General features: G+C 36.8%; 1 protein-coding gene across 1 annotated transcript in view; it reads right to left on the bottom strand.

Annotated features, from left to right (window-relative positions):
- hspa9 (heat shock protein 9) overlaps positions 1-14,062 on the bottom strand; it is a 28,876-nt gene extending 14,814 nt beyond the window's left edge. Inside the window, exons 1-6 of the mRNA XM_067456870.1 lie at positions 13,815-14,062; positions 9,298-9,356; positions 9,132-9,219; positions 5,423-5,604; positions 882-1,006; positions 723-796 (exon numbers count right to left, since the gene is read on the bottom strand). Of these exons, the coding sequence (XP_067312971.1) occupies positions 723-796; positions 882-1,006; positions 5,423-5,604; positions 9,132-9,219; positions 9,298-9,356; positions 13,815-13,898 (612 nt within the window). The 5' untranslated portion in view covers positions 13,899-14,062. The remainder of the gene's footprint in view (positions 1-722; positions 797-881; positions 1,007-5,422; positions 5,605-9,131; positions 9,220-9,297; positions 9,357-13,814) is intronic.
- Positions 14,063-20,189: the final 6,127 nt, after the last annotated feature.

Here is a 20,189-nt window from a genome sequence, read left to right as displayed (position 1 = left end):
TCTGACGATGATTGACAGGGCAAACAGTGATGGGATGCACATAACTAAGCAACAGAGTCTGTTAAAGATGACGAAGCAGTCCCAAAGCTTGCATACTTTTCGGCTACACACTCAAAAGTATATACTTTTTCTTCACAAAAAGAGTACATACTTTTAGGACATAGTATAAGTAGGCGAACTGGGACGAAGCAATTGTCTTTTAAAGTTACGGCAGTTTATTGCCTACAAAAGCGGCCGGTTTGGACTACAACGAACTTCTTCCTGGGTTGGTGACATCATAAACCCTCGCTAGTCTCCGCAGATGTGACTTCTGCCCGTAATGGGAAGGGGCGTGGCCTATCCGGCAACCTGTGCTTGGCACTTCAGCCAATAAAATTACAGGAAACTACATTTGGCCATCTGACCAATCTAAGACCATTGCGTTTTTCAGAGGGATGAGCTTCATAGAAGCAGGAAGCAAACGAGCCGTTCAAAGGACAGTGGAGACAGCGGTGTGGAATAAAGGGAGAATAGAAGAAAAATACGGCGTTAAAAAAAAAGAAGAAAAAAGAAGTATTATGACGTTATTCTGCGCCCCATAAACACAACCAAGCCTAGAAGAAAAAAAAACACGGAACCACCCCTTTAAATAATATGTATTGTGAGTGTGCTTTAAAAATAGACTGAAATTGAATGTGGAAACATTTCAAGTTAATCTGGAAAGCAGAAAGCGTGGTGTTCACCTGTCTCTGGGAGTCGTTGAAGTAAGCTGGTACTGTAATAACGGCGTTCTTCGCCGGATGGCCCAAGTAGCTCTCTGAGAGTAAAAGAGTAACTGTGGTTAGATGGAGCTGTAGTTGGTTTCAGTGTTAATCTGCTGTTCCTCAGGCAGATAAACTCACCTGCAGTCTCCTTCATCTTCATGAGAATGAAGGCTCCGGCCTGGCTGGGCGAGTACAGTTTCCCGTGGGCTTCCAGCCAGGCATCTCCATTAGAGGCACGTACGATCTTATAGGGGACGTTTTTCCTGTCAATTACAGAAAAGGCCATCACTTATTTGCAAATTAACTAAATCTACATTATAGGCATGTTAAGGATTCATTGAGAATTGATAATATAGCAGCTTATCAATGGCCGATTAATCAATTTCAGCACAGATGCATTCAGTTAACATTGGGGCTGAGTATTGTGTCAAATTTCACAATTCAATTAGATTTCAATTCACAATTCACGGTTCGGTTCGATACGATACACTGGTGTCACGGTTCGGTTCGGTATGTTTTAGATACAGCAAAAAGAAAAAATTGGCAGATAAATTACCTTTTTTTATTATTTTTTTATTAAAACTAACAAAGTATGATTTTTTTTTTTTTTTTACATTGAACAATGATGGAGCTATACTTTACCCATCTTCTATGTAGTTACAGGAATAAGACATTAGCTCTTTACATTAGCGTGTGCGGTGCGTGTGCGTTGCGTGTGCGTTGCAGGAGCCCCACACCCTGTAGTGCTTTCACATATGCTGAGTTTGCAGTCCGCAACTGATCCGCTGTTGCACACCACAAACACAGCATTTATTCATTATTTTTTATTTAAAATCCAAAAGTTTTTACTGAACATGCCTCGTCACAATTCCAATTATCTCCGTTTACTCTTTAATAGAAGTCAGGTTACGTAGCCTACTACATTTAAACAACATTTTATTAAATTCATTTATTCATATTTATATACTTTAGATTTAGCTCACACATGTGGCAAAACATTTAAACATAGTTTATAGCCTTAAATCACAAACATTTTAAATCAGAAACTTACAATGGTCTCTCGTCAGCCGACTCTCGTGTTTTCTTTCGTTTTTACACCCTTTAAAAAGAAATCCTGCAGGTCAAAAAGAACTTTGCTTTTCACCTCCAAGAAAGTACGAGTGCTCTCCATTATGGCACTTTTTTTTTTTTTTACCTAAATGCCAGGTAAGGTGTCGTTTTGTTGCTTTACTTGAGAAAAAAGCCATGTGTTGACTTTGAAACAAGAGTATATTTTAAATGATATGCATCTGTGGTGAAATTACTAGATTTTCGCGTCGGTACATGTTTATTTTAATGCGAAAACAATGTTCTATCACTTTAATGCAGCAGCGCAGCGCAGCAAAAAATAGACTCGGTACGAAAACAATCCGTGCACTGCTGCAGACGCAACGCACCTGGAACGAACAGACGGACCGCATCCGCGTGCAGTGTGAAAGCTGTCATCCATTAACATGGGTACTGAAAAAAATACGCACCGCACACGCACTGCAGACGGAGTAACTTATGTGTGAAACGGGCGTTAGGTCTCATATCCGCGGCTATAAATGGACCACTCGCCGCGGTGATGTCTTTTGCCATTTGATTAAGTTGGAAATGTCTGTCTAAATGCTGCGGGGATAGTTTGTGGCTGATTCTTCTTTTTATCGTCTTGTTGTCGGCGTAAATGAGTTGATTGACATGACATGAATTATTCCCGCTGCTGTACCATCAGCAAATGCGACATACCGTTGTTTTTTTAATCCATCACTCTTGCCAACACCATCATAGCTTACAAAGAATCCAAAGTTCACCAAAACACCAGACCTGTTGGTTATTGGAGGATCTTCTATTTCTGGTTTGTTAAACCCAATAGCCATTTTGCCACAAGCATTCAGCACGTAGCCTACTGAGTAAGCGAGCACCTGACTGAGCAGCCTAAAACATATTTGGTGTTTTTTTTCTTCTTTTTTTTCACTTCGGCGGTGTCAGGGGCATTGGCTGTTATGTCGTTTTGGTTATTGGGCTACCTTGTTGAACGCATACATTTCACACACTTTTTTATTTTCCAAATCTAATTAATTAGTCCAAGAACCGTTCGGTACACAATGCGTACCGAACCGAAAGCCTCGTACCGAACGGTTCAATACGAATACGCGTATCGTTACACCCCTAATATATATTATATATATATATATATATATATATATATATATATATATATATATATATATATATATATATATATATATATATATATATATATATATATATATATATATATATACATACACAAACTCAGCCGTGTGGAGCAGTTATATGACGGATAGATGCACTTTTATGGACTTCAAAAACCGAGCAACAATCACTGCCATTATAAAGCTTGGATTAGCCAGGACTTTAATATAACTGATTGTATTCGTCTGAAAGAAGAACATCATATATACCTGGAATGACTTGAGGGAGAATAAATCATGGGCTAAAATTTCATTTTTGGGTGATCATCTCTTTAAAGTATTACGGTTCTCGGTACCAAAGCAAAATCTGTTGGAACTATTTTACCATTTTTTGAACTATTTAATAAAAATATAATGTATGTACAGTTATGATGATTATCATGAGTAAATAATTCATATAAACATTTGAAGGCTATGATGCTGAAAAGTAAACATTGTTTATAAAAAGATCAAGTAAAAAATAAGCAACCCTCTATGCACACCTAGTTATGATCATCATCATTACTGTTTGAGATTCATGACTGTTTTAAATTGTTGCCGTGAATACCTTTGAGTTTTGTTTGCGTATGGCGTATGATATGATTATAGTTCTCAAATGAAACGGTAAAATGCTCATGAAGTGACTTTTACAGCGGCTCTAGAGATGAAGATCATTTATTTACCTCATCGTACAGTGAGACGGCAGAGGCTGTAAACGCTGCTCAAGCTGAAGCATAGCTGGGTACCGCGGATAGATGCAGATGCAGGTGTGTGTATGTGTGTTAAATGAAATCACGTCTGCACCATTCACTCACACAGAGACATGCAGAACATGCTGGACCGCTGCACTTAGATAAACCGTAGCGACTGAAAGCAGCTGCCAATTAGTGGGTGCCGAATATATTCGTCACATTTTCAAAGTTTCAGTACTGACTTGGTACCGAAGTACCAGTACTTTTGACATCCTTAATACACATGATTAGTAAGGGTGTAACGATTCATCTACTACATCGATGTATCGATTTATATTCCTATGATCCAACCACATCGATCTAATATCGTTTTAAAAGGTAATTGATCGATTGTGTCGATAATAGGAAATAATGCATTTGATTTAAGCACGTCAGACTGTATATGGATGTTTTTTCTTATCACTTTTTTATGATAAAGGCATTAAACATTACTCAGTCTGCCTATATGTCACGTGGCAGCAGTAGCGCAAAGAAAACAAAACAGCGCGGACAGGATTTATGACAGCGAATGACAGAGCAGAAGCCAACGAGCGAGAAACTATCAGGCCACCATTGCGGTGTGGAAACACTTTGGCTTTAATAAAGACGGAGATGTTCTGAAGGAGTCGCTCGCTGTTTGTAGTAGTAACGTTAGCAGGTTCAGCCACTCCTCACTCAACCTGAAGAGACGTCGGTTGCACTTTATTTTTGATAGTAATATTATATGTTTTATATTTATGTTGAAAAACAACAGCAAACGTAGCAGGTAAACCTACGGTTAGTTAATCCTGAAGAGATGTTAGTTAAACTTTATTTTTAATATTGTAATATTTTTATGTTGAAAAACAAGTAGAAGTAGCAGTAGTAGTATGTTGGTGGCACTTACTGTATTTTTATTGAAAATGAGAGCAGAAAAGGTGAACTTCCTGTTAATTCAACCTAAACTGTTGGTTGCACTTTATTCAAATAAAATGTGAACACATTTGCCATTAATTGTTGATCATTGATACCTGCTTCGCTTAAAAGAAACAACAGGAATCTAGAAAACTCCACCTGCATGTATTTCAGTCACACTGATTTAAATTTTTGGCTAAAGTAACTGAATCGATTTTAAGTCACTGAATCGTTTCGGATCGTATCGTTCTAAATGAACCAATATCGTCCTTGAATCGTATTGACAACCTCAAATCGTGATACGAATCGAAGTTAAAACGAATCGTTACACCCCTAACACTTAGTGTTGCACGATATACAGGTCCTGAAAAATAAAGCACTGTTGTGGTCATATTGTTTGTAATTTGCATTTATTGCTTCTTTTTTTTTTAAAACAGAGACAATTAAAATCTATATTATAATTATAAAATTACATTTAAAAAATATTAAATTACTCGTATCATGAAATAAGATTGTCATCCCAACCTGTTGAGAAGTGAAAGTGAATGATAACATGATTGATAATGTGATCTCTGTAAGGATCTTCACACTGGCATGCAGTTATTATGGCAATAAGAGGAGGGAATGGGCAAAAACCAGGCCAGGAACATGCTGGCCAACTGAATTTTTAGTAAAAAAATAAAACAATGAATAATACCTGGGGGTTTTTTGTTTCGTTTTTTTACCGTGGTATCGATATCGAGGTATTTTAGTCTGGTATCGCAAGTCATAATATCGTGACACTACACAACACTACATAAATTGAAATTAAAAGCCTTACAAGTCTTTCTGAACTTCAGCGTCATCATAGCGCCGTCCAATCAGACGTTTAGTAGCGTAGAGAGTATTGTTGGGGTTGGTGACAGCTTGGCGTTTGGCCGGCATTCCCACGAGCCGCTCTCCATCAGATGTGAAGGCCACCACTGACGGGGTCGTCCTCGCACCCTCTGCATTCTCCAGGACCTGTTACGATCACACGCTTTAGATCAATAAACAGTATTTTAACACAACGTCAATTTCAGGCAGAGAATAGTAGTGCTGCCTGATTCATGATCCTAGCAGATTCATTCAGATGTGTTCATGTCCTCAATGGTGGCTTTACTTTAGGGCTGCACAATTAAGCGAATTTCTAATCGCGATCACGATTATGGATGCTACGCTTTTGTAATCGTTCAAAGTAGGGCTGCACGATTTGTGAAAAATATATAATTGCGATTAATCTGGGTAAAATTGCGATTTAAAATGCGATTATTATAATTTTTTTATAAATAAAAAGTGTGTATATAACATTGTGTTTATATATTAATAGGACTAATAATAATAATTATTATTATTATTATTATAATTACTGTTAAAAATATTCTTACAAATAAGAAATATTCCCATAACATTTCCATAATTACAAATTTAAAAAATGGAGTATGTCAGAATAAATATAACAATATAATAATACTAATTATTATTAGTATTATTTTTGTAATATTTTACAGAACTTATTTTACAACAATAAAAAAAACTGCTGGGTTACCTATTAATATGCAGACAGCCTATGACTAAAAAAATATTAGAAAGGTCTAAGCCTGAGGAGTTATTGTAAGAAAAATATTATAAAATAAAAATATTATAAAAATCTGTGTTGTTTATCTGTGATATCAATTTCTTAAAGTCTTTAATATGAAATATGAACCTCTTGTGCATCCACTGTGGGGGAAAAACTCCTGTATATTGACTGTCCTATAAATTTATAATTTTTTAAGTTTTAAAATGTATTGAGTATTATTTTCTTATTATTTATTACCTAAAGTTTAATTCATACTGAAGGCCAGAGGGCGCCCTTGAGCGGAAAGAAACCCTTTGATTTAACATGACAATAAACACGACTGCAGCAAAATATGGTGATGATTTGACTTCAAGCCGTCAAGTGTATTTTCATAATAATAAAGTATATTATAATGCAGTGCTGATTGAGATAGACTTCATCACTGTATGAATACTATAACATAACGCATCGTCTGCCTCACTCTGTGATGAGAAGCCACATCATCTCACACACACTCGACTGTCGATATGAAGTGAGGAGGTTAAACATGTAATTAAACGTTGTCTTTTGTTGAACAGGTTTATGCTTCACAAGTTTGTAAAGATGTTTGACTCGTGTTGCTTTTTCAAACACACGTTAACGTTAAGCGACTCAAACTCGCAGTCTTTCAGACGGAGCAGCGTTTATCACAGAGCCGCTCTTCGCTAACACACTGGGCACTTATTTCATTTAAAATCGCAGCCTTTGAGCTTTCATAATCGCACACAAACCAAATCGTGATTGCGGTTCGATTTCGATTAATCGTGCAGCCCTATAGTTCAAAGCCGCGATTACCAAAAAAAAACAAAAAAAAGGAAGAAGTATATTATTCTGCGTGCTTAGATAGCATGTTGCGCTGTGACTGAAGTATGCGGACTGGTCGAATGCACGCGAAATAACACAGAAGCCGTGCACACAGCCTATATATTGTTTCGTTAAGCTTCTAAACACAAATGAAGATGTTTGTTATAAAACCTGCGCTATCTGTCCCTCCATATAAGTCCATTTCCAGTGCCGTGGGCCTCATAAAGTATTGGGCATCAAGCAGACCAGAGGCGGGACTGTCCATTCCTCTCAAACTTTGGATCAAAAAGATCCGATAAATGTCATAAAAGCATTGTAAAAATAACTAATTGAGTGTCTAATCCAAGTCCAAGTCTTCTGAAGAGACACAATGGCTTTATCTGATACATAAAGCTATTAAAAACATCATTCAATGTAAATTGTGATAATCATATTTAATAATCGCAATTACAATGTCAAGAGAATTAACAATTATGATTTGTCATAATCGTGCAGCCCCACTTTACACGATTCATCAAAACGCAAATTTTTCTGCTAGTTTTATGAAGGTAAAATTAAGATTTGCAGTCACAATATGTAATTTTTCGCTCTGCGTTCGCTCAGCAGCGACTCTGAGACTTGTTGCACACTGCAGTGAGCAAGATACATTTGAGGTAAATCATTTTTTTAGATGTGGTCGATTCAATTTCGATTCTCAAAGACACAAATCTATTTTCCATATCTATTTCTGCAAACATTTAACAAAATCTTATTACTAGCCTAATTCACTAGATATCACACCCTTATTTGCCTTGTGCGATGTTAACAGACAGCCGTCATTCATTCATGCTTAAAATGGCGGCTTCAGGTGCGTTCTCAACGTTAACAACTGTCACATAAAAAGTCAGAGGTACAGAAGCGTTTTAGATTTCGCAAGCACGATGACAAAAAAAATTGTAAACAAGAACAAAGCTATAAGCCTGATTTGTAATTCTGAGGTGAAATGCTGTAGTAAACCCCAAATCTGCAGAGCCATTTGACCAGACGTGCAGGTTCCAACACCCACAGCCGAACAAACAACCCATGATCTCAAATGCATTCACAAGCAAAACTCCTCACAATTCACCTCGTGCACAGAAGATCACTGAATCCATTGCTTTATTCTTCTTTTTTTGAGCAAAAATTTAAAGCCATAAAGCATTGACAAAAACACAGATTCTGATATACATCAAATTTGCTGGAGCCTCTTCCTCAGTTTTTTGTATATCTGACAAACGGCTCAGAAACTGGCAAGTTGATTTGTTCATAACTCATTGAAAGATTTGTTGTTGTTTAAAGCATAAACTCATTTCATTTTGTAAAATTAAGACTTTCAATTTGCATCTCAAAGGTTTAGATATTTGAATTGGAAAACAAGACAGTACTGAGGAAGACGTTTTTTTGCAAAGCATGCAACATTTAATGCCACGATTATGAATTTAAGACTTTCTGCTCTAATTTATGCCTCTTTTATGGTCATAATTTATGTAAGGATAAATTTAGGACATTTTTAAGACCACTTCATTGGAATCTTTCTTCCACACCCCATAATGCTGTCAGAAAAGTATTCATTCATACAGTAGGGTCGCATACACCGAAACGCTTCAAATATTGATTCAAAAACTTGTCTTAATGTCATTATTATTTTTTGCCCAATGGCAATTTTTGGGGCAGATGTATTTTATAAGCTTTGTGCATTTTGAGAATCCCTCATCTTGTATTGTCACATGACTCAAGGATCAAAGTTAATGCATTAGGGAATTAATCTGATTAATCTTTTCAACATGTTCAGATGCCAGTGATCAAGTTATTCATTTTATTGAGGTTAACATTAAGCATCTGGGCACAAAGGTGATAATTTAACCTAATAGGTCTAATCTTTAACACACTAAATTAACACCTCGTGGCTCAGTTTCACAGACAGGGCTTATATTAAGCCTTAGTCAAATTAAAACATTATGGTGCATTAGAAATAAAGCATTACTGGAGTGCTTCTTCAGGCAAAACATTGCCACTTACATTTTAAGATATGCCCGTACAAGTTGCTTAAGTGCTGTCTGTAAAACCGGGGGCATTGGTTATATCTTACCTTTGCTTGTTTTCCCTCCATTACAGCCACGCAGGAGTTTGTGGTTCCCAGGTCAATACCGATGACAGCGCCTCGGATCGCCTCAGACCTGAAGAACATCCGGCATATCAGACACTCACTCATGGACCTTCATCGTCTATGACAAAACAGCTCAGAAGATACTCACGCATATTGGCGTCTGGCTGCAGTCTGGAGAGTTTGTTGAGCCAATCCATTCCAACAAGCCTAACGAAACAAAAAACACAACAAGTTTTACTTATATAAAAATACAAAACAGAAGGGGGGGGGGGGGGGGGGGGGGGCTCGACTAAATGAGATGCTGTACAGTGTGCAGAGTTAGTGCTGCTCAAAGACATACAGAATTACTAGATTATTTGAAAGGTCTGATCATGTGGTCAGCATACAGTGGGGAAAAAAGTTAGTGAACACTGGCAGAATCTCTGAATAATTTTAACAAAATAGAGATCTCATACAAAATCCATTTATTTAATATGGACCTGAATAAGATATTTTACAAAAAAATGTGTTTACATTAAAGAATTTATTAAAATGAGAATAGTTGATGAAATATTGATTTTTAACACTTGTGTTCCTTGTTTGGTAATACTTGTGAGGACAAATGTCCTCGCTTGTATAGTAAAATATGAAAATATCTAATCTGCCCACGAGTGTCGTCTAGGAACTCTCAATACCCTTCTGAGCTGTATTCCTCAGAATCTGGACGGGCCAATCACATCGTGTATAGAGTCGGTGGGCGGGGCCATAATGACGACGGCCGAGTTGCGTTTGCGCGCTTCTAGTAAACACAGAAACTGGCGAACGGCGGCGGTTTTTCGAATCAGCTTTGACCGCGACTCTGGAAAACTTGGAGTTAAGCTTTTCTCTGAGAAAAGAACAAAGAACGGCACTGAAGTCTTTCTTAAGAAGGGAAGATGTGTTCAGAGTTTAGCCGACCGGATACGGCGAATGTTTAATCAGTCAGCGAGCTCTGTTTCACCTTCGTTGCTCTGGTTGGTGTAGCGCTATCCTATCGCGAGCAGAGGGAGTTTGACAGACAACCGTTTATCCGCCCCTCGGATTGAGCCGTCAATGGTGAGTTTCCAGACCAAACATCTTGATGTGGGACTGGCTTGTCAGGCTACCTCACTAGTTAAAAAGGCTTATAAATTGGCCAAAACATGTTTTTATTACAATCTGTTGTTCTGCACATGTTTCTGTGATGGGTAGGTTTAGGGATAGGGGTTGGGTTAAACCTGTGTGTGTGTGTGTGTGTGTGTGTGTGTGTGTGTGTGTGTGTGTGTGTGTGTGTGTGTGTGTGTGTGTGTGTGTGTGTGTGTGTGTGTGTGTGTGTGTGTGTTAGGCTTGGGCGGTAATACGGTAAAATGGTATACCGCGGGATCTAAAAATAGCAACGGTATCAGTTTCAATACCGTCAAACCGTCAAAAAAAACAAAAACATATCAACTTACATATTCCTGATCAACGTATGAATTATTAAATATTTAATATTTAATAAGTTGAACTAATTGAACTATTTACATATTAAATATGATTTATTTATTTAATGCCTAAATATGTGTATGCGCTTTTGTCGTGACAGCGTGGATGAGAGAGAGAGAGAGGGGAAAAGACGGCGAGTCGTGCACTGAGTTATTCGGTCTCGAAAAAGAACACAACATCTGCAGTTTGGAAGTATTTGGGGTTTTGATCGAACGAGAAGGGAGAGGCGGTAAATACAGACGAGGCAATTTGCAAATTGTGCAACAAAAAGATGACCGCGAGAGATGGAAATATCTTGAACCTAAGGGCGCATATACTCACTGCTGCGTGAATGAAAAACCAAGCGCACCCTCGGACGCTGTAATATTGCCGAAGCCTTTTGTCACACAGCTTGCAATGTAAGCAATAAGCATGAACTCCACAAGAATCAAGTGGACATGGGACTCACAAAACAAATGTCAATTGTCTGACAATTGCCTCATAACGGTAAGCATAAAACGTGCAGAGTTCCTCAGGGGCAGGGGCTCAAATGTAAAAAAAATAAAAGTACTATATATATATACACACATACTTTGCATCACATAAATAAATTATATTAAAAAGTAGGCTATGTTAAAATAGAAAACCTTTTTTTCTGTATTTTTTATCAAATATATGCAGACTTGACTCACATAAGGAACTTAAAAATCTGAATGCAAATTTTAACAAATGGAATAACATTAATGGGCTTATTTTTTATGCATTCATTCGTTTAGGCCTATTCATTCGTTCTTTCGTTTATTTAGGCCAGTTAACTCATTCATTCGTTAAAAGAACGAATGAATAAGCCTAAATAAATATCGGCAAAAAACAAAAAACAAGCCGATGCAATCACGGGTCCCGCGGCATCGGCACAGGACCGAGTCGGAGCTGAAATGACAGCCCACTGTTTGGAGCCATTTACTCGAGGACCCACTTCTCTGGTGGAAAAATGCTACCGGGCGTTTTCCCCAGGTGGCACGAAAGCCAACTGTGCGTCTGTGCCACAAGCACAACGGTTTTCAGCCCCGCAGGTAAAGTTGTCAGTCCACGACGTGCCCTGTTAAAGCCAGACAAAGTAAACGTTGGTTTTTCTAGCAAAAAATCTTGACTAGATTTGATGCCACTTGCCATTCGTTTCTTTTTTCTTTCGTTTTCTCCCCCATTTCATTTATTGTTATTTATTTAATTAATTAATTCGTTAATCAATTGATTCAGGTAGCCTATTTTATTTGGTTTTCGTTAAAAACAATATTGTTCAGAAGACTGGAAAGAAGTTATTTTTATTTAGGCCTATTGCTTTGCAATCATTTTTATAATATGGATGTTAAATGTTAATTCAACTCTGGTTGACTGTTGTGGGTCTATTTACACTTTTTTTTATAAGCTGCTCTTTAAAGTTGTTCCAGGCAGTGTGATTTGATTTAATTCATTTGAGTGCTCTGCGCTAAACCTGTTCTGGATGTTTATGTTAATTTAATTATGTTTGACTGTTGTATTGCACTTTTTTTAAACTGTTATTTGTTGCTAATAACAGTTGTTAATATTGTTGTGCATGTTATTTTGTGATTGTTTCAGTATTCATTTTTGGTATTCAGTTTCTGAACGGTTTTGGCACAAGCCAACAGTTTGTTGACACTGTCTGAGCCTTAAATCAAAATATTTTAATTATTCACGGTAATACCGTATACCGAGGTAAAATAGGGAGGAGGTTTGACGGTATCAAAATTTGGATACCGCCCAAGCCTAGTGTGTGTGTGTGTGTTTTGTGATGGGTCTCTTGTTTGTCCCGATCAGTTAAACTCACAAATGTTCTTCAGAAAAATCTTCAAACTCTTGAGTTTTCCAGCATCTTCAGCGTATTTGAAGTTGAACCCTCTCCAGCAGTGGCTGTATGATTTTCAGATCCATCTTTTCACACTGAGGACGATTGAGGGACTCAAACACAACTATTACAAAAGCTTTAAACATTCACTGATGCTCCAGAAGAAAACACGACGCGTTAAGAGCCGGGGCAGGGATGAAAACTTTTGAACAGGATTATGTCCAAATGTTTCTTATTTTGTTTAAATATAAGAACTTTTAATTTAGTCCTGCTCTTTGGAAGCAAAAGACAATGCTTACAAGTTTTGGGGAAGACAAATTAAGTACGTTTTCACGCCGGCTCTTAATGCGTCGTGTTTTTTTCTGAAGCATCAGGGAATGTTTAAAGCTTTTGTAATAGTTGTGGTTGAGTCCCTCAATCGTCCTCAGTGAGAAAAGATGGCTCTGAAAATCATACAGCCACTGCTGGAGGGCTAAAAAAAAAAGATGCTGGAAGAGTTTGAGGATTTTTCTGAAGAACTTTGGTCAGTTTAACTGATCAGGACAAACAAGAGACTCCCATCACAAAACACACACACACACACACACACACACACAGCCTTTGATCACCAGGGAACAACAAATTATTAACAATCAATGATTCATAAACTTAATTCAGCTTTTTTTGTCTTGTGGACTAAATGTAAATATAATTTATGTAAAATATCTTATTCAGGACAGCACTAAATAAAGAACACAGCATGGATTATTTTGTACAATCCCTTATTTTCACATTTTCTGCAAGGGGTTCACTAACTTATCCTTGCCACTGCATATCATTTATGATCAGCTAACTAGATGGAGGCAAGCTGGAGATGCTTCAGGGACACTTCATGAAGGTCATTACCGCTTACTCAACTCCACACACACCAAATAAATGACCTCCAGTGCTGTTTACAAACCATACAATGTCTAGATTGTATTTATTATTAATAATAATATAAATAATGTATCTTAAACACAGCACTTACATAATGCGGTTACACAGTAGAAAGCAGGCTAGTCACGTGGACATTCGGGTTTTGCTAAGTGCTAGGGGCAAATTATTAGCATAAAGCTTTTCTTTTCCTAGTGTTTTGTGATTTTGTCAGATTTTATATGACGCCTATTGCTATAACCAATGACTTCAGGCAAATGTCACCAGATCGGTTACCGAAATCACTTCACCGCAAACTACAAGGCAAACTGCCCGCTAACAAACATGTCGGCTCGATATATAAAGACTATCAAACACACTCGGAGAAATGAGGCTGACTGACAGCACTTTTAAGGGCACTCGGTAGTAGTGCAGAAGTCACTCACCTTCTTGATGAGACCGGACACACTACTGGAGGTTTTCTGAGAGCACGACACACTTTTCGCCGCTGTTCTCGCCGCAGACAACATCTTTGACGTGTTTGATAGCTAATATAAATGAACGTAGAGTGACAGGTGTTTGTGAAGCTGGTGAGTGTCAGGTAAACGCGCTCCGGTGGGTCACTCTCAGGCCCTGTGCTTCTGTAACGCTTCTGGTGAAGTCTCACTGACGTTCTTCTAGAATTATCCAACACCACATGGCGATCAGGAGGACCTCATAGCTGGCCACAGAGCGCCTGAGCAGAATGCGACATTGGGCTTCCAGCTAAAATAACACTTTTGTTTAATGCGATTATCCGACGTGTGTTATATGCTACTGTCGTCGGAAATTATATTAATCCCAGCCAAAAATACGATTAAATAAGTATTGAATGGCAAACTACACAAGGCACATACGTGGACATCAAAAGCTGCAATCCTGAAGGTCAAACCCAAACCACAATCTTTCGTAGTCATTACATCATTCTCATTACTTCAATTAAATTATTATTGTTATTATTATTTAATTATTATTATTATTATTATTATTATTATTATTATTATTATTATTATTATTATTATTATTATAACATTCTGCCATGCTTCTCGATACATCTGTCAAATATTGTATTTTGGTGTTTTTATTTATACACAAAAAAATAAATATAATTGAATTAATTTCCGTTGCAAATTTGGCCTCTTCGTGTAAAATTTGTAATATATTGCCCCTTTCTTTTATATATATATATATATATATATATATATATATATATATATATATATATATATATATATATATATATATATTATAGTTTTTATGTGATATTTTGTATTGTTCTTTATGGTTGTACCACTGTACTAAATGCTGGGTTAAAAACAACCCAAGTTGGGTTAAAAATGTTTGCACAATGTGCTGGTCAGTTTTATTTAACACAACTTATGTTCAAAAATTAATATATGGCTGGCGAATAGGTTGGAAATTAAAAATCAGATACTTACACATCATTCCTAGAGGCAACAATAATAATCGAAACGTGAATATTTATTAATAAGCAATTTAATGTTTTATGTTTAATTATTTTTCTTTAAACTTTTTTATTTGTATAAATGTTAATGTATTAATTATATTAATAAATGTTAATTCCCAACATATTTTGGGTTCATTTTAAGCAAGCAATACAGTAATTTTAAGACAATAGTTAAATAAAACTAATAAAAAACGAATAAAAAAAACCTAATAAAAATATAGTTAAATAAAACTAACCCAAACCGCAGGGTTTGTCCATTTTCAACCCAACTTGGGCTGATTTTAACCCAGCATTTGTTTTTTAGAATGTACTGTTCATGTGCTCCGCAATAATAAATAAATAATTTGAATGTTATTATTATTAATTTTATAATTTTACTAATTGCTGATTTCTCTGTCTCTGTTTGATCTGTATATACCATTGTCATTAATATATTAGACAAGTTTCACATTCATTGGTGTAAATGTATGAACCATATTTTCTGTTTTTCTTAATAAAAAAAAGGGGGAAAATATGGATACTGTTTTGAGGCCCTTTATGATTTTTCTATGATTATTTTGTTTGTTTGTGGTGTCCGGTTTTCTCAGAAACCTCGGATAACACCTCAGAGAAACGTCATGCTATCCAGCAGTGTATCGCACTTGATTATTGTTTGAGAACGAATGATCCACTGACACGGTGACATAATTCTGTGAGGAGACAAAGTTTAGCCACCTTGCAAAGCCATTCAGCCCAATTTATTTCCTCAGTTTCTCTCTTCTGTGGGCTATTTCTGTTCAGGCATCATATCCTCATGGCTTTATTATTCAGAGGCTTGACCTTCTACATCCAGCTATCCTCACTGGAGGAAATAAAGGATATCATCTGTCACAAACTTCACATAACACGTGGCTTCACACTTCATCTGTATTGCAGTAGTGAATGGAGGAAATACACATCAGTCTCTGACGGTAGGTGGCGCTCATGGAAAAGCAGAAATACTAGCGTGAGCCCTGAACACGAACAACTTTCTGCTTATGACATCCTTTTATGGTCTATTTTTATTTATTTATCGTTTATTCAAAGAACAATAACATAGTGTAAGAAACAGTATAAAAAGATACAAATTTTCAATAAATAAAATAGTTGCCAGGGGGAAGTAAATGTAAAGATTCATTGCAAAAACAGAAAATAAATACAAAAACATGCATCCATAGATGTAGCCTATTATAAAGCTTTCAAAGTTCTTAAAGCTTTAATTCAAAGAGTCTCTGATACTGCCAATAGACATATTTCAGTCAACAAAATCATAAAATGTGGGTTTTTATTGGTAGCCTAATTAGACTTATGAATGTGAAATTTGGTTAATAATATAATTAAATTAAGTAAATATGTTCTTCTTGATCAGAATATAGCCAGTAAATACATATTCCCACAAGAGTGAAAGAGGTCTTCAACACTGAATATTTTCGTTGATATATTTTTGAATCCTTTATTATTGTTATTGTCACAATACGATTGGAAGAAAGGAAATTAGCTTATTTACAACAGCCATAGGCCTACGGATTAAATATATATACATACATGTATATATATATATATATATATATATATATATATATATATATATATATATATATATATATATATATATATATATATTCGCTATGGTGTTTGTAAAACAATAACAAATAGGCTACGCATTTATAGCTATAATATTGCATTTGAAGATGTGCTCTGTCTAAAAGTTATCCTAGTTTCAATGACATAAATTATAAACCAAGCGTGAGAAGAGTTTTTAATGTTATTAGGCTACATTTTAACAAAAATGTTGCTACTTTGAAGTTTTCGCCCAGGGTGGGGTAAAATGCGCCTCTGTCACTCTGACAAAGCAATTTGCATTTGACACCAAAATCAGAGTCTTAAAATTAAGACAAGCTAAAACAACAGTGGATAAATATGATTATTTATTGTTAATGAACCATGCTGAAAAAAAGCCTATTTGTAAAATATTGTTAGCTGATGCTAACTAGCTAGCTGATGCTAACGTGAGGTAATTTTTAATTAGTTGATAACTTGCAGATTTGAATTTTTTTAAACAAAATTTTGATACGTATATACTATTTCCAAAATGTCCCCTGATCTTGAAATCATCATGAAGGCAGCCTCCATTTTTTAGAAAAGTCTTGATTCAGGCTAAAATTTGTCTGTGGTGTTACTGTCTTTCCTGGTAACACAGACTCTATAGTAACTCCAAACCTTTTATGCATTATTACGTCTGTGGTGTTAATTCAAAATGTAGGCCTATCTGACATTTCTTTCCTTCAGAGCCATATAATCTTGTAAAGTGGTTTTAATATTTAAGAAAAAGATAGCACAGACCATTTGTCCTGCGTTTTTTGTATGTAGCCTATATCCAAAAAAAAGAAAAAAGAAGAAACAATTATTCTTTGGCAAAAATAGGGGCCAAGATGAACAATTAAAAAATTCTTTTAAAAAAAAGAAATTTAAATTATCAATGAAACCGAGTCCTTAAAGTTATTTATTTATTTATTACCTAAATTTGCATATCCCTGCTCATTTTTAAACAAAAACAAAAAAAATTTAACTTCAAATATTGGTAACACAATAGACATAAGTGGTTGTTTCACCAGTGTTTGTGTTTGTGTGTGTGTGTGCGTGTGTGTGTGTGCGTATTTCTGACTTCAGCCTGAATGCACACTGACTCATGGAGACAGTGTCACCGTAGGGACCTAAATTGAGGTCCTTATAAATCATACAGAATGAGTTTTTTGAAAATGTAAAAATGCAGAAAGTTTTATGTGATAGATAGTTTTAGGGGTAGGGTTAGTGTAAGGGGATATAATATAAAATTTGTACAGTAAAAAAAAAAGACAAAGACAAAAACTCTTTCCCACGAAGACAAAGATAGGTGTGTGTGTGTGTGTGTGTGTGTGTGTGTGTGTGTGTGTGTGTGTGTGTGTGTGTGTGTGTGTGTGTGGTCCTGGTAAACCCTACATTATGGGGACAAAATGTCCCTTAAATCCTTAACCTTTGTGGGGACATCTTTTGGTTCCCATCATGAAAACAGCTTATAAATCATACTCAGTGATTGTGGCAAGCAGGGCGTGGCCAATAGCCTTGGGAACGGATCGAGTGTTAATGAGCATCACCTGCGCCTCACACCAGTCTCACGGACGAGCTCCAGAAGGATGAAAGGAGGATTGATGCTGAAACCCGGGAGGAAAGAGAAACACACTATCAAAGAGTCTGGTGGAGGACCAAGATTTTTTTTTTTTGTCCCTCCTCATCCTTCTGTCTCATTTTGTCTCGCCTCATCCCGGAGGAGGGAGGGGAATGGTCTTGTGGGTGCCCCCTGGCCTACAAAGGGCATTGTGGTATGTGGCAAGTAGGGTGCATGGTGTGTAGTAGTCACGTGGTGGCGTGAGTATTAATGAGTGTCACCTGCGCACCATACCAGAATAAAAGGAGTGATGACAGTGAAGGACTAGAGAGGACCCGGCCTAGACTTTATATTGGTGTTTTAGTTTAAACCTGCCGCTTTACTTACATTTCAGTGTTTATTTTGGAATTAAAGTTTGTTGAACATTCGTCGGTTCCCGCCTCCCTCTTTCCTGAGCCTTTAAACCTTGCTACACCAGCATATCGTTTTGTCTGTAATCTCCAATGTCATGATGAATTTGCTTCAGAATTAAATCTGAAATATGTAGATCCTTGGCCAGTATTACCAGAACACTCTTTTTCACTTCTGTGTCACAAGAAGCCATTACACCTACATCAGCTGGATCCATTGGCCACAACTCCTGTGGTCGAACAAGCAATCGAGGACCAAAAATATATATCTGTTGTTTTTTTTCAAGAATTAATCTACTAATGCTGTTCTCTGGAGTGACCTATCACGCTTCTCTGTCTGACAATCCTATGGATGAGTCTGGGTTTGGCGGTTGCCAGGAGAACGGTACTTTCCTGACTGCATTGTGCCAAGTGTAAAGTTTTGCGGTGGGGGTATTATGGTGTGGGGTTGTTTTTCAGAGGTTGGGCTTGGCCCCTTAGATCCAGTAAAATCAACTGTTAATGCTTCAGCATACCAACACATTTTGGGCAATTTCATGCTCCCAACTTTGTGGGAACATTTCGGGGACGGCCCCTTCCTGTCCCAACATGACTGCGCTCCGGTGCACAAAGCGTCGGTCCATAAACACATGGATGAGCGAGTTTGGTGTGGAGGAACTTGACTGGCCTGCACAGAGTCCTGAACTCAACCCGATAGATCACCTTTGGGATGAATTAGAGCGGAGACTGAGAGCCAGGCCTTCTCGTTCCAACATCAGTGCCTGACCTCACAAATGCGCTTCTAGAAGAACAGTCAAAAATCCCCATAAACACACTCCTAAACCTTGAGGAAAGCCTTCCCAGAAGAGCTGAAGCTGTTAGAGCTGTAAAGGGTGGGCTGACTTGAGATTAAACCCTACGGATTAAGAATGGGATGGCATTAAAGATCATGTGCATGTAAAGGAAGGCATCCCAAAAATTTGCCAATATAGTGTATCTAAAGTGAAGACTAAGCCTTATAGACTCCTTGATTTTGCTTAAAAATTTAAAATATAATTTGCATGCACATAAAACTATAGAAAAATGTATATACATCTCTTGACAGACATGTTTTTTTTTGCAGGTTTTTAATAAAATGTTTTTTATTAACAGTAGATATAATAAGCATATTTCCAGTACGTGCCTCAGGCTTGCAACTCTCTCATCAGAATCCTCTGCAAACTTCAACAGTTGGTTGAACCGGCTCATTTGATTCTGTTTGAGATGGACGTGCTACTTCGCCTGTGCATCTTGAACCTAGAACTCGATTACTGAACCTGGTTTTCCACTTACTTCAAATGAACCATCTCAAAAGAATGGTTCGTTCAAGAATCGAACATCACTAGTGCAAAATGAAAAATAAGTACATAGAATGTATTGAATTGATGTACGGGTGTATGCCGAGTTGGACATTAACTAAGCGAATTTACTCGAGTGCTGTACTTAAGTACACTTTTTGAGTATCTGTACTTTACCTGGAGTATTATTTTTTCTGGAAACTTATGACTTTAACTTCACTACATTTGAAAGACTATCGTACTTTTTACTCCACTACATTTCTATCAAGGTCCTCGAAGTCGAAAGTCGTTTCTGTCGCAGCTTTGAAAGTCAGTGGATGATTATTTCTTCTTTAAAAGGTGTTTGTGTTTTTGCAGAAAGACTCTTGAAGGGTCTCGTCAAGTTCAATGATTTCACAGCATTTGAACACTGATCATTTAATAGC

This window comes from Pseudorasbora parva, chromosome 11 (genome assembly GCF_024679245.1).
Source record: "Pseudorasbora parva isolate DD20220531a chromosome 11, ASM2467924v1, whole genome shotgun sequence".
In the NCBI taxonomy this organism is placed as follows: domain Eukaryota; kingdom Metazoa; phylum Chordata; class Actinopteri; order Cypriniformes; family Gobionidae; genus Pseudorasbora; species Pseudorasbora parva.
The sequence above is the reverse complement of the archived record's forward strand: the minus strand, read 5'-3'. Positions and strand labels throughout refer to the sequence as shown.